Source organism: Arachis stenosperma, chromosome 9 (genome assembly GCF_014773155.1).
Source record: "Arachis stenosperma cultivar V10309 chromosome 9, arast.V10309.gnm1.PFL2, whole genome shotgun sequence".
Classification (NCBI taxonomy): Eukaryota; Viridiplantae; Streptophyta; class Magnoliopsida; order Fabales; family Fabaceae; genus Arachis; species Arachis stenosperma.
In genome coordinates, this window is record NC_080385.1 from 156,322,440 (window position 1) to 156,336,690 (window position 14,251).

Sequence of the window (14,251 nt, forward strand, 5' to 3'; positions counted from 1 at the left end):
AATATTATAACTAGTAAACTAGGACTAGTAAAATAAAATAAATATCTATGACTACGGCTAATATATACGAATATCCAATATATAATATAGAGTTATTAAAAGTAGAATCTGCAGAGGGAGTTGCAAGTAATTAATTGCACATTAGTATATATATATATATATATATATATATATATATATATATATATTGTCTTGCGGCAGAGTCACGGTAGCTCAAAGTCATAGATTACTCTATAATTAAATTTGTATAGTCTCTCCATATTTACTTAAAAATTGGAGATTCAAATTTTATTTTTAAGTTTGAAAAAAAAATCTGCATATATATATAGTATGATGTATGAAGTTGATAGAAAGGCAGAAGAAAGAAGTGGGAAATTAAAGTGAGAGAGAGAGTAACATCATATATGATATGATAATGGAAGAGAGTCTTCTAGCGGCAAAGGAAAGATCATCATCATGGACATGGAAGAATGGTTACAAAGAAGAAATGAAGAGGATATGTGAGATAGCAGGGCCCATGGTGGTAGTGATAGCTTCTCAGTATCTGTTGCAGGTGGTTTCAACCATGATGGTTGGTCACCTTGGCGAGCTTGCTCTCTCAAGCTCTTCTTTGGCCATATCCCTCTCTGGTGTCACCGGTTTCAGCCTCCTTGTAAGCTTCTACTTTTCTTTTCTTTAATCTAACATCTCATGTACTACATTCATTTGTTCTGATTTAACATCTAATGTCTTCTTCATATGAGTAGTCCTTTTAAGAGAAAAGGGAAAAATTCTGCAAATTTATTTATTTTATTACACTATTGTTTTGTTATTATTAGGCGGGGCCTTTAGTGTTTGAACTCTTCTAACTGTTTTTGGTTGATTCTCATTCATTGTGGACATTAATCCACGCAATTCCCATATTGGTAATATGCAATTTTTGGACGTAAGAGACATGAATATATGATAGTTCTTCAGAATATCTTTTTAAATTCTATATAGGAAAAGTAAAATCCACTTGGCAGATATATCTTAGTAGTAAGAATAAATTACCAAAATTTTGAATTCGAGAATGGGAACAGATGGGGATGGCGAGTGGACTGGAAACTATATGTGGACAGGCTTATGGAGCAGAACAATACCAAAGAATTGGAATGCAAACATACACTGCCATCTTTTCTCTCATATTGGTGTGTGTTCCCCTCTCTATTCTTTGGATCAACATTGAACAGATACTAGTCTTCCTAGGCCAGGACCCTCTCATTGCTCATGAAGCAGCCAAGTTCATCATATGGCTTATTCCAGCCCTTTTTGCATACGCAATTCTGCAGCCGTTGGTTCGATATTTCCAAATCCAAAGCTTGCTTCTTCCCATGCTTGTAAGTTCTTGTGTCACTCTATTCCTCCATATACCTCTTTGTTGGCTCTTGGTGTTCAAGGCTGGACTCAATAGTGCTGGTGGAGCATTAGCAGTTAGCATTTCAATCTGGTGCAATGTCATTTTTCTTGGATTATTCATGAGATACTCTCCATCATGTGCAAAAACACGCGCTCCGATTTCTCTGGAGATGTTCCGAGGAATTGGGGAGTTTTTTCGCTTTGCTGTCCCTTCTGCAGTAATGATTTGGTAATATATATGATCTCTTCTTGTTCAACCTGTTATCAATTATTCAACTCAAACTGCTTACATTTGTTTATGTCTGTGAATGTAGCCTTGAATGGTGGTCATATGAGTTGCTTATCTTGCTGTCTGGGCTGTTACCAAACCCACAACTTGAGACTTCAGTTTTATCTGTTTGGTATGTTAGTTAAACCTTTTTGCTTTGTTCTTTTATCTTTGCCACAAATAGTTTATATTCATGAGTGTGTACTAGTTTCACAACTTAAAAATTGTGATTTTAATTCATTATTTTTTTTTCATTTTTCTGCAGTCTTAATACAATTTCAACTCTCTATACCATCCCTTTTGGAATTGGTGCTGCAGCAAGGTCTACATCTTAAACATATTCACTCTGCATATTTCAAATGGCAAATTGGCAATGACATACTAATTGATCATACTTGTTTCTTCTCAAATGAATGTAGCACAAGAGTTTCAAATGAATTAGGAGCAGGGAAACCACTAGCTGCTCGTGTAGCCGTGCTGGCTGGAATGTCTCTTGCAGTAATTGAGACGAGTATAGTAAGCGCAACCCTCTTTTCGTGTCGCCACATTTATGGTTATGTTTTCAGCAACGAGGAGGAAGTTGTTGATTATGTCACTGTCATGGCTCCTCTGGTTTGTGTATCTGTTATACTAGATAGCCTACAAGGTGTTCTGACAGGTAAATTTTTTACCTTCATGTCTATCCTTAAGTAAAGTTTTTACTTTTTGCACAAGACATTGATTTTGTCCGAATTACTTTGGAATAGGGATTGCTAGAGGTTGTGGATGGCAGCACTTAGGAGTTTTTGTAAACCTAGGAGCTTTCTACCTCTGTGGGATTCCGGCTGCGGCTGCATTGGCATTTTGGGTGAATCTGAAAGGAAAAGGACTTTGGATTGGTATACAAGTTGGTGCATTTGTTCAAACTGTTCTACTTGCTACCATAACAAGCTGCATAAATTGGGAACAACAGGTATGTTATGTAGCTTTGGAACCTATGCTTGATTTTGAGACATAAGTACATTGTTTTATCTTGGTGGTTGTTACTATTTAGATTTTGGTTAATACAGCTTAATGCCTTTGTTAAAAGGTGATACTTCCATGAAGACATTATCTGAACGGTTTACAATACCATCTTCACATGAAGACGTTTTCATAGAAGTAGCCGCCTCTAATTCTACTTTATGCAATTTGATTCAATTGTATGGTCTGAAACTCTTAAATATGATGCAGGCAATGAAGGCAAGGAAGAGAATATTTGATGGTCAATTTTCAGCAGATAATATACTGATATGAGAAGCTAGTATTGATGAAATAAAGATCAATTATAAATCTTCATTAGTGAGTGACTTGGAGATATTCCTTTCACTGGAATTTCGGAAAAATGTTTTCATGATAAAGAGTTGTATATTAGCTCATCACACCTTATGCATTTTTATGTAACCATGTTAAAGTGATCCCCAAATTATGGAAAGGGATAGGATTTTGGTCTCTAAATTATAGGCCGAAAATTTTTTCCGTTTCGGATTTTTTTGCATAAAAAATCGTCCCTAAGGTTTAACTTGTTTTTAAAATCGTCCTTACCTTAGGGACCAAAATCGTACGGAGATGGCGGCGAAAACAAAGATAGAGGTGGATGGTGGACAGCTTTTTTTTTTTTTCTCTTCTCTCTTCTTCTTCCTTTTTCCCTTCACTGAAATAGAAACTAGAAATATTTTTTTTATAATTTTTTTATTATGGATAATTTGGTCTAAAATTTTAATATTTATTTAAAAAAATAATTTAAAATTTGATTTTAAACCTTAGGGACGAATTTGTATAAGAAAAATTAGAAACTAAAAAAATTTTTGACTTATATTTTAGAGACCAAAATCGTATTTAATCATTATGGAAATGAAGAGTCATACAAGACAAGGGCATGTGAGTGTGTGGTTTAGCTCAAATCCTATGTACTTAATTTTTTTATTCGAAAAACAGTAAAACTTAGACGCCACATAATCTCTCATAAAAACGAGAAGATATCAAGATAAACAATATTAATGTTGTATTAGATAAAATAAATTAAATAAGCCAAGTTGATTGAAAATCACAAGTCCACAACCCATCAAATGATACTAAAGTATATATTTTATAATAATAAATCATAAGATGTATTTGTAATTTTTTTTAATATACATAGATAACGATTTAAAAAAATTGTTTACTAAGAAATTTGTATATTACATGTGCCTGGTTCTCAATCTCCGAGATACATATCTTGGATAGGTAGTTGAGTTGGTCGATTTGAATTCTTCTTATCTGTCTCATAGCAGCTACCAATCACAGAAACATTGTTATGTTTATTAATTTTTTCATTTTCATGGACACCTGTGATCTATTATTTTCAAATAAACAATAATTAAGTTATTTACCAAAATAGCATGTGACAAAAAATAGTGTTATTTAAATGAAACAGTGATCAAGTGTAACACTAACACCTTGATACATGCTATAGTGGTCAAAGCGACACGAATTAGTGGAACACTAAAGCTAGCTGTTCTTTAAAATCGTCACTGGACTTACCTCACACGATTTCTATTATTTCTTTTGAAAAATCAACTACAAAATTTTTAACAAGTTTTCACTCTCTTTTTTTGAAATCTTTAACTCTTTGATAGCTGAGATGTTCTGTTATATTTTTTATTTTATAATTAATAAAAATAATTAAAATCAAATATAACTTTTGTTACAAACCGATTTATTTATACATTAGTCCAATCAGATTTATTTAACTCTAATTAAACTAAGAACAGTATAATTATACTTGACGAATCTTTGACTTCGGATCCATCAAGAAGGACACATATCCACAAAATCTTTAATTGCAAAATACATCTAGTGGTCCAACCTTAAGTTTTAGTAAAAGTCATTTTTCATTACTTCTCTGGAGTATCCTCCAAGTTTAGTCTATAAATGTATATATTCGAAAATTTCCTATAAAAGCAGCCGAAGCCTGTGTGTTTTAGGTATATCAGATATCAGTTTCAAGAACCTTCTTTTAAGACATGGAAGAGGGTCTCTTGTTGAAGCCAAAAGGAGAAGAAAAGGGTTCTTTAGGAACCATAACATGGAGTGTGTTGGCAAAAGAGATTAAGGGTGTTGGTTATTTAGCACTGCCTATGATAACTGTCAACTTATCTACCTATTTTCTTCAGATAATTTCAATTATGATGGTTGGTCATTTGGGAAAGCTTGCTCTCTCTAGCACAGCTATTGCTACCTCTCTTTGTGCTGTCTCTGGCTTCAGTGTTATTGTAACTATTCTTTCTCTTATCTCATATCATAGCCTTCAAGTTTTTGTTTCAGAATTAACTGTGTTTTTTGTTTATCAAACAGTTTGGAATGTCATGTGCATTGGAAACTTTAGGTGGCCAAGCCTATGGAGCAAAGCAATATAGAAGATTTGGTGTTCAAATCTACACTTCTATTGTAGCTTTGAGTCTAGCTTGTGTTCCTCTCTCTCTTTTATGGATCTGTTTGGGGAAAATAATGGTTTTGTGTGGCCAAGACCCTTTGATTTCACAAGAAGCTGGAAAATTTGCTGTGTGCCTTATTCCTGCTCTATTTGCTTATGCTTCACTTCACACCCTCATTCGCTACTTTTTGATGCAGAGTTTGATCTTTCCTCTTGTTATGAGTTCTTGTGTCACTTTTTTCTTTCACATAGCTTTCTGTTGGATACTTGTTTTTGAGTTCCAACTAGGTAACTTAGGAGCAGCATTTTCTCTTGGCATTTCATATTGGTTGAATGTGATTTTGCTTGGACTATATATGAAATTCTCTGCTCAGTGTGAAAAGACTCGTGCTCCAATCTCGATGGAACTATTCCATGGGCTTGGAGAGTTCTTGTGCTATGCCGTTCCATCTGCTGGAATGATTTGGTTAGTTTCTTCCTCTAGAATCTGATCTTATTATATACACACATGCGTTTGTGCGCAAGCTTATCAACCTTGATTTGTTTTATTGTGTTTGATGATCAATGCAGCCTTGAATGGTGGTCATTTGAGCTTCTCACTTTGCTTTCTGGGCTTCTACCAAATCCAGAGCTTGAAGCTTCAGTTCTGTCCATATGGTAAGTAGGACTTGGTCATTGAGACATGAGAGATATTTTTATGTTCTACAATCTCAATTGAAATTGTTACTCATAGTTCAATATTCATATTCATATCCATTCCATTTCCATACTAGTTGTGCTAATGTGATTTAAATGTTGAAATTTTTGTGGCTAGTTACTCAATCACCACGACAATCTACACAATGCCAGAAGCAATTGGCTCCGCAGCAAGGTTTTACTTTTATCATTATGTACATATTGTTTTATACTAGTTATACATTTTTTTCTTTTATCATTGATTTTTGTTTTTTTCTGGTTAATTCTTTCAGCACTAGAGTTTCAAATGCATTGGGAGCTGGAAGTCCAAAAGAGGCACGAGTGGCAGTCGTAGCTGCCATGACTCTTGCAGGCTCACAGGCTCTTTTGGTGAGCTCAATCATTTTTGGGTGCCGAAATATTATAGGTTATGTTTTTAGCTATGAGCAGGATGTGTTGGATTATGTCACGGATATGGCTCCCTTAATATGTGTCTCTATTATATTAGACACTTTACATGGTACTCTTTCAGGTTGGCACTTTTCTTTTTCTTCTTGGTATTATTATTCAATGCACAATCATGTCTTTTTATGAAATATAACACTTGGTCATATTAATATATAGGTATTGCTAGAGGATGTGGTTGGCAGCAATTAGGAACATATGTGAACCTTGGAGCTTATTATGTTTTAGGAATTCCACTTGCTGCTATATTAGGTTTTTGGGTACAGTTGAGAGGAAAAGGCTTGTGGATTGGAATAATGAGTGGTGCCTTCTGCCAAACAATTTTACTTTCTCTCATTACAAGTTGTACAAATTGGGAAAAACAGGTTTGTCCTCCATCTTCTAGTTCTTAGGATGCATTTAGTTTATTAGTTTCTTTTCTATTATTTAGAATGTTTTATTGGGTAGTTTTATGATATGATACCATAATTCTATGTCTGAAAGGTCTAGAGTTCGATTCTTGATGAATTCTAAAGTAAAAAAAATAGTATAAGACAAAAAAATAAAAGAAAAGAAAGCTTATGCAAAAATCAAGCAAATCCAAAAAAAGTTCTTACTTGAAAAAAATGTGAGAGATATAATTATTTATATTGTCTTCTTCTTTTAGTTGTTGGGATGAGTAATTTTATAAGAGAAATGAATGAATATTTTTTAAAATAAAATAGTATAGGTCACTCATATTATTGACAAGTCATTCAAAAACTGATGTTTGATTCTATTAATTGTTGATAAAAATATTTTTAAGTTATTATTTCATACTATATATATTTTTTGTTTGCATTGATATAGTCCAACACATAATTTTAATTTTTTTTATTAAATAATGTTTTTTGGTTTTAAGAAATATGATATCAAAGCAAACAAATTTGATTATATTTATAGAGTTGCATCTAAAGTCATAATAAAATCTTTGATGGTCTTATATTACAGGCATTAAAGACAAGAGAAAGAGTATTTGAAGGAAGATTTTTTGTGGAACATGCATTAGTGTGAAAGATTAAATTGGAGCAAATAGAATAAATTCTTTGAAGCTATATCATTGTCTATTTAGTACTTAATCAATATTAAATGTTTCAGTTTATATTTACTATGAAAATGTGTTAGCGTAATTATCATGTATGTATCCAAAGTAGTTATTATTATTATTAGAAGAAGAAGTATAAGGAGTCAATCGAGTATTTGTACAATGTGTATAATTGAGTTTAGGAATGTTCGATTCAGTAGGATACCAGATGTTTATTATCCCTAGTATCCTGATGGTTATTCTGAATAGTATGGGTGGATTGTATTTAAGAAATTAGTAGTATTTTATTTTGAATGTTTATTTTTTAATTCATATTAAACTAAATAAATAGCTCATTATACACATTATACAAATATTCTATTGGCTTCCTAACAAGATTCTATTAGAGTAATAGTTAAACTTTTAGTTTAATTATTGAGGTATTCTATTTTTAAACAACTGTTTCTTAGATGTACATTAAAATTAATTATTAATTAAAATATATATTAAAATATAAAATTTATATTAAAAATAAATTAAATTATATATTAAAATATAAAATATATATTAAAAATAAATTATATTATATATATAAATATATTATAACTAATTTTAATGTACAAATAATATTTTTAATTATCAAAATTAAAACGATTGAAACGGCTAAACAATTAAAAAAATATCAAAACAACTCAATTTTTTAACAAATTGATTTTGATAAATTGAAACCAGTTAGACTTATTAATTTAGTTGATAATTTAATTTAGGTTGAGTCTAATATATAATTAGATATCTCTATTAAAAATATAGAGATTAGTTCTATTTAAAATTTATATATATATTAAAATTAACTATCAATATATAATATATATTAAAATATAAATATATATTAAAAATAAATTAAATTATATATATTTAATATTTATATATAAATATATTAATAATTAATTTTAGTGTAGGAATAGTATTTTTATAAGGCCAATGCTACGGTGATGAAGAAGTTATTCTTCTTCAGCTGCTGAAGCGATGTGGAGGAGCCATCTGGCTGACGCGTGTGGTATTGTTTCCCATATAAAGACATTGGCTGTTCGAAGGCAGATGATGCACAATTAATATGGCAGAAAGAGATTAATTAGGTGAGAGATTTTTCATACCTAATAATGATGATTATGGTATTAGACTTTTTTGTGCATAACTAGTATACAATTTTTGGTATATTGTGTAGTGGGCTTTTTGTTCGTTTATTTCAGTGAGTGTCCGAGAGTTAAAAATTTTGTTAGTTGGAGAAAATAAAAAGGTTTTAGGTATATATATATATATATATATATATATATATATATATATATATATATATATATATAATGGTAGTAATTGTTAATTTAGTAAAAAACTTTATAAATAAAATTTAAAAGGTTGTTTCACTTTCAATAACTACAATTTGGATAAGTTAAAAGGTTTAATAGAAGTAATTTTATATGTATCTTTAGTTTTTTATTTAAAACATAATATATTTTCTTATTATTTTGGTGTAGAGTTTAATGATATTAATTAAGAATTTTTATTTAGGATTAATTTATATAGTTTAGACTTTGTAGCTTAGGATTTTAAGTTTAGGATTAGAATTATTGTATATGATTTAGGATTTGAAAATTAGAATTTAGGATTTAGAATTTATAAATTACGGTATTTATGGAGTTTAGAGTTTATTAGATTATGATTTAATATTTATGGTGTTAGGGTTTAGGTTTTTATTTAAGAAGTTGAGGATTTTAGATTTAAAGTTAAGAGTTTAATGAATGTGATTAAATGTTTAGGATTTAAGATTTAAGATTCAAAGAAATTAGTGTTGAGAGAATTTAGAATTTATACTTTAGGATTGAAGTTTGAAGATAAAAAAGTGAGTTTATTGATTAAGGTCGAAATTTAAAAATTGACAAGATTTCAAATTTTAAATAATTAAAAATGTATGACCTTAACTTAAAAAAGAATTGTTTCAATTAAAATATAAGTAAGTGTTCATTAATCCAACTAAGAATAATTATAAAGTATCTAACAAAAAAATAAAAATATATTTAATTTATTACGTTAATTGGTTTTATTAATATATAATTGGATAAAGTTTGCATTAATTAAATTAAACGAATTTATAGTCAATATTGTGCAGTGATATTGTTAAAAATGGTGGAGGTGAAATATTTTTAATTGTAAGTATAATCTCCGTTTGGTATAAATTATTTTTATAATTAAGTTTAATTTTTATTTTTTTATGTCTCCCATAAGTTATTTTTGATAATATTAATGTACAATTTGTAAATACCAGAAATCGATTAATGATTTTATTAAATATGAAGATTACAAAAATAATAAAAAATAATAGAAATAAAATATAATAAAAAAAACATAAAATAAATTAAACCTTGAAATTCTACGAATTTCGATAATCATCGTGTTTGTCGTGCGGAGGCGGACTAGGAAGAATTTGATTATGAAGATGTTATTAAAGAATAGGTGTAAATGGTTGCAAGACTTTTCCATTTGTTCGCTACAGATTTAGGATAAGGTTAAGGTTGGGGGGTGATTGGAGTGTTGGGTATTTTTGTTATTTATTTTATAAAAATTCAAACGGCAACGTTTCGGCTCATGCTGTTACTCTTCTTTTTATTTTTGAATTTTCATTTTCTTTCGATGCCCAAAAAGCTATATGATTCACAGATTTCTTGAAAATTTTGTCATTCCTTTTTAAATAAGTGCTCCAAATGATAACAATGAAACTAAACTGACTAACATTCTATTAATTCGACTGCATGATTGACCTCCGAAGCATGTAACCTTATTGTCATTCAACTCTACAAGTGAGGCAGCTTAGTTTAACTCCATTATTATTATTATTATTATTATTATTATTATTATTATTATTATTATTATTATTATGGGTAACCGGAGATTAGTGGGCTGGACTCGTAAGGCTGGCCCGATCGCTTGAGGAAGAAGACCTCCAGACTTGGTTCCGTACTAGGAGCCTTCGTTCGACTTGTGTATGAACGAACGAGAGGGGGTGGTACCTGCAAAGACACTTCGATGCCTAAGTAAGCAAGGGTCTAAGCAAGTTTAGAGAGTATGGGAACTTCGAGATACCTGAGGGTTGTCAGTATACTTATAGTGGTGAACTCATAACCACCGTTGGAGTGGTTCCTCCTTTTAAGGAGGGTAACTGTCTCTTTATCTTAGGGAGGTTGAGATTTGACTCCTGGAAGTGGGTTGGGAGATTTTAGGGACAGTTATTTATTTGAATGAGTGTTATCTGCCAGCTAACCCTCTTTACCGACTTCCTTGCGTCGAAGCCGACCTCTTGCGAGAAGGTCGGTTGCGGGGAAAGATCAACCTCACGGATTGGGCCTTTTTATATTATTTGGATCTGGGCCTGGACATTGGGTCATGGTATGAACAATTATTATTATTATTATTATTATTATTATTATTATTATTATTATTATTGTCAATTTTTTAAATTTTGAATATTTTCTTATAAATAAAAATTAATTTATTTTATTTTTTAATAAGTAAATTGGTCAGAATTTTTTTTTATAACTGAATTTCTTTCTTTGATCATTTAATAATTCAGTTAAATTATTTTTATCCCTGTTTTTTATTTTGTTAATAATGTTATTTTTTGTTTCTTGACTTTTATTTTATTTGTATTTGAATTTTTAAATTTTTTTATTAATTTTAATTAAATTTAATTTTTTGTTAAAAAATAATTAAGCAGATTAATTTGTCAACCTACCAAAAAGTAGAACACACTATCTTGGGAAACATCTTTACACGCGTTCAATATCCATGCACTCCACCTTGTTTCAGCATGAAAAGAAAATTCTTCGTTTCATCACCGTAGCATTGCCCTAATATTAATACTTAATAAGATGAAGAATTATAAAGAGAGGTGAACACTTTTGATTTTTTCTTAAAAAAATACTTTGTGAGGCTCAAACACGAAAGTATTAATAAAATATCAGCACAACTATTATCTTGTCTTTATAATCTTGTTCACACATGTCAGCAAAAGACATTTATAATTAGGCGGATGCTACCGTGCTGAAGTAAGATTCTTTCAGTACGTATTTAAAGTGACTTAGCATAAAGGGAAGTAGGACGCGTGTGTTGATTGTATTGCACGCATAGACACAACCTGAAGCACTACAGTATTGGCAGGAAGGTATTATTCTGGGAGGGCGTAATTACTTCAGCGTAATCAGCAGCTAATGTTGATTAATTATTTGGGTTTGGGCTTTTTTGTTGAACAGGGAAATTTTTGGTTGCTATCGTGAGTTGGAGTTTACTGTACTGACCACATATTATTGGTTCAATAAGTTCAGTATCTTGTTTATATTAAAATGAAATTGGAGACAGTTAAAGATTAAAATTAGGCCTATCAAGGAATAGATATGCTGGTGTTTTTATTTTTTTTCCTTTTTGTTGTCATGCATCATATAAAATATGATATAGACAATGCATAAAAAGAGAAAATGGAAAAGTGACAGTAATAAAAATGAGAAGGAAAGGAAAAAAAATTACATGTGCTCTTATAAAAGTTGTGGTAATTAAAATTAGTGAGTGTATTAATTTCTTAATTTAAAAAACAAGTGTTTTTGTTAAATTGTGTATGGAAAAAAGGTCATTTTATTTTTAATTCAGTAATGTTAGAATAGGACATTAAATGTTTGGTTAAAAATGTTTTGTCAAAGTAAACAAAATGAATTTTTATAAAATATTTTTTTTTTCAAATGATATCTTTTAAAAAATTTTAAAGAAAAATCCAAAATAACCCCTGACAATTATCTCGAAAGACAACGAGGCCCTTGACAAAAAAAACTCAAACCGGCCCCTGATAATTATCTCGCAAGGACAACGAGACCCCTGTGCCAAAAAAGACAACGAGACCCTTGACAAAAAAAAAACTCAAACTGTTCCTTGACAATTATCTCGCAAGGACAACGAAGTCCCTGTGCAAAAAAAAAAAATCAATGTTGTTTTTTTGGACACAGAGGCTAATCAATCCAAAAAAAAATATCAGGGACCGGGTTGGGTGTTTTTTTTCTTGAGGGTCTCGTTGTCCTTTCGAGATGATTGTCAGGGCCGGGTGGGGTATTCACTCAAAATTTTACTAACTTGTGCCCTATTAAGCATACTATAAAAGCAAATATTTTATAAAAATTATTATAAAAATTAATTTTTTTATGTTTTCAATGCAATAAATACATCAAAAGTATTAAAAAATTATTATATTTTTAAAATGTGTCTTTAAGGCACAAGTTAGTTAAATCTTTTTTTAAAAGATTTTATTAAAAAATAAGGCAATTTTATATTTAGTTATCTCATGTAAAATTATTTTTTTATTTATCAATTATGTTTAAGTACAACAATATAAAATTATTTATTATGTTAAAAATATTTTTGTTTAAGTAAAAAAATAAAAAATATATAAATTGTAATTTCTAAATTTCTTTTTAATATTTTTATTTTTATTATTAAAATTTTTTGTGATAGTGAAGAAGAGAGGGAGACACATGACCTGATCCAACACTAAGGCCCAAATCTAAATAAAAGACCCAATCCAAATATTAGGCCTTCACTCGACACCGACCTCCTCACAAGAAGTCGGACCCAACACAGACTTGTCCTAAGGAAGTCGGGATCGAAGATTAGCTGGCAGATAACCCTTATTCAAATATGTAACTGCCCCTAAAATCTCTCAACTCACTTCCAGGGGCCATATCTCAACTTTCCTAAGATAAAGGGACGGTTATCCATATAAAAATGTGGAACTACTCCAACAGTGGTTATTGGTTCACCACTATAAATACACTGACACCTCTCAGGTATCTCTAAGTTCTAATATTCTCTAAACCTGCCAAAACTCTTTGCTAACTTAGGCATCGGAGTGTCTTTGCAGGTACCACTCCCCATTCGTTCACACACACAAGTCGGACGATAGCTCCCAGACGCGAACCTAGTCGGAGATCCTCTCTTCCAGACGTTTTGGGCCAACCTTATCAGTTCAGCCCATTAATCTCCGGTTATCCATTATAACAATGACTAAGAGACAAAAAGTGAAAAACGAACGAGAAATTTGAATTTAAAAAGAATTTATGATATTATCACAATTTAAGATTTAGGATTTAAAATTTATCATTACAGATTAGAATTTATTGTTTAATATTGAGGGTTTATGTTAAGGTTTAAGGTATAATTATATAAATAAAATAAAATATAAATTTTTAATTTAAAATTTAAAATTAAATTTACTTAGTTTGTGAAAATATTTAACTCACACGGAGGAATAAGTTTAAAAATATGGTATTTAAGAAAAAATTCTTCCACCAATATTTTTAAGGGTTCAATGGTTTTGAATATAATTTTATAAAAAATTCAAAAAATTTTGAAAAATACGGTGAATACACTTTTTTTTTGTGTGGTCTTCCTTAAAATATAATTGTTTTTTGAAGTAATCTTAAATCAATAAAATTATTGTAAATTTTAAATTTTTTATTTAATCAATTGCTTGCTTTATATATAATCAATTGTTTGCTTTAAAGAATAAGTGACTAGTGTTATTTTTAAATTAATAATTTCAAATTAAAAAATTACACAAACATAATGGTATTAATCTTAAAATTAAAAATTTTAAATAAAAAAAAAATTTACGTAGTAGCAATTTATTTTTTCCTGTCATGATCATCATCATTATTATTACTATTTCGGTAAGATAAAGGGGCAGAGCCTGAAGTCTTTTTTATTGTTGTTATTATTTTGAAATGGAGCAGCAAAAATTTTAGCCCATAACCACAACCCAGCTCATTCCAACCATGGTATACTAAAGCTTCACTTCAGAACAATAAAGCCCAACTAACTGATTAGAAGATTATGTGCTAATCTGCCTCTAATTAGTCTCGACAATTTCTGTCCCTTCTGTAATTGTCACACAACTTGTCGG

At 30.0% G+C, this 14,251-nt stretch overlaps 2 protein-coding genes across 2 annotated transcripts; both read left to right on the forward strand.

Moving 5' to 3' along the window:
* Nucleotides 1-331: 331 nt before the first annotated feature.
* LOC130951051 (protein DETOXIFICATION 12-like) lies at nt 332-3,261 on the forward strand. Its single transcript, XM_057879664.1, has 7 exons — nt 332-652; nt 1,062-1,606; nt 1,692-1,778; nt 1,911-1,967; nt 2,065-2,303; nt 2,392-2,597; nt 2,858-3,261. The coding sequence occupies exons 1-7, from the start codon at nt 410-412 to the stop codon at nt 2,918-2,920; spliced, it is 1,440 nt and encodes a 479-aa protein (XP_057735647.1). The 5' UTR covers nt 332-409; the 3' UTR covers nt 2,921-3,261.
* A 1,324-nt stretch (nt 3,262-4,585) lies between these two features.
* LOC130947746 (protein DETOXIFICATION 14-like) lies at nt 4,586-7,636 on the forward strand. The gene is made up of 7 exons (XM_057876453.1): nt 4,586-4,917; nt 5,000-5,544; nt 5,649-5,735; nt 5,893-5,949; nt 6,047-6,285; nt 6,378-6,583; nt 7,188-7,636. Exons 1-7 carry the CDS (start codon nt 4,669-4,671, stop codon nt 7,248-7,250), a joined length of 1,446 nt encoding a protein of 481 aa, XP_057732436.1. The 5' UTR covers nt 4,586-4,668; the 3' UTR covers nt 7,251-7,636.
* The last annotated feature ends 6,615 nt before the right edge of the window (nt 7,637-14,251 follow it).

Bases quoted from the DNA above. Each gene is read 5' to 3' on its own strand.
- LOC130951051 (XM_057879664.1), top strand. From the start codon at position 410: ATGATAATGGAAGAGAGTCTTCTAGCGGCAAAGGAAAGATCATCATCA. The intron at 653-1,061 runs GTAAGCTTCTAC...GAATGGGAACAG, and splicing joins TCACCGGTTTCAGCCTCCTT to ATGGGGATGGCGAGTGGACT. The intron at 2,304-2,391 runs GTAAATTTTTTA...ACTTTGGAATAG, and splicing joins CCTACAAGGTGTTCTGACAG to GGATTGCTAGAGGTTGTGGA.
- LOC130947746 (XM_057876453.1), top strand. From the start codon at position 4,669: ATGGAAGAGGGTCTCTTGTTGAAGCCAAAAGGAGAAGAAAAGGGTTCT. The intron at 5,950-6,046 runs GTTTTACTTTTA...TAATTCTTTCAG, and splicing joins GCAATTGGCTCCGCAGCAAG to CACTAGAGTTTCAAATGCAT. The intron at 6,584-7,187 runs GTTTGTCCTCCA...CTTATATTACAG, and splicing joins GTACAAATTGGGAAAAACAG to GCATTAAAGACAAGAGAAAG.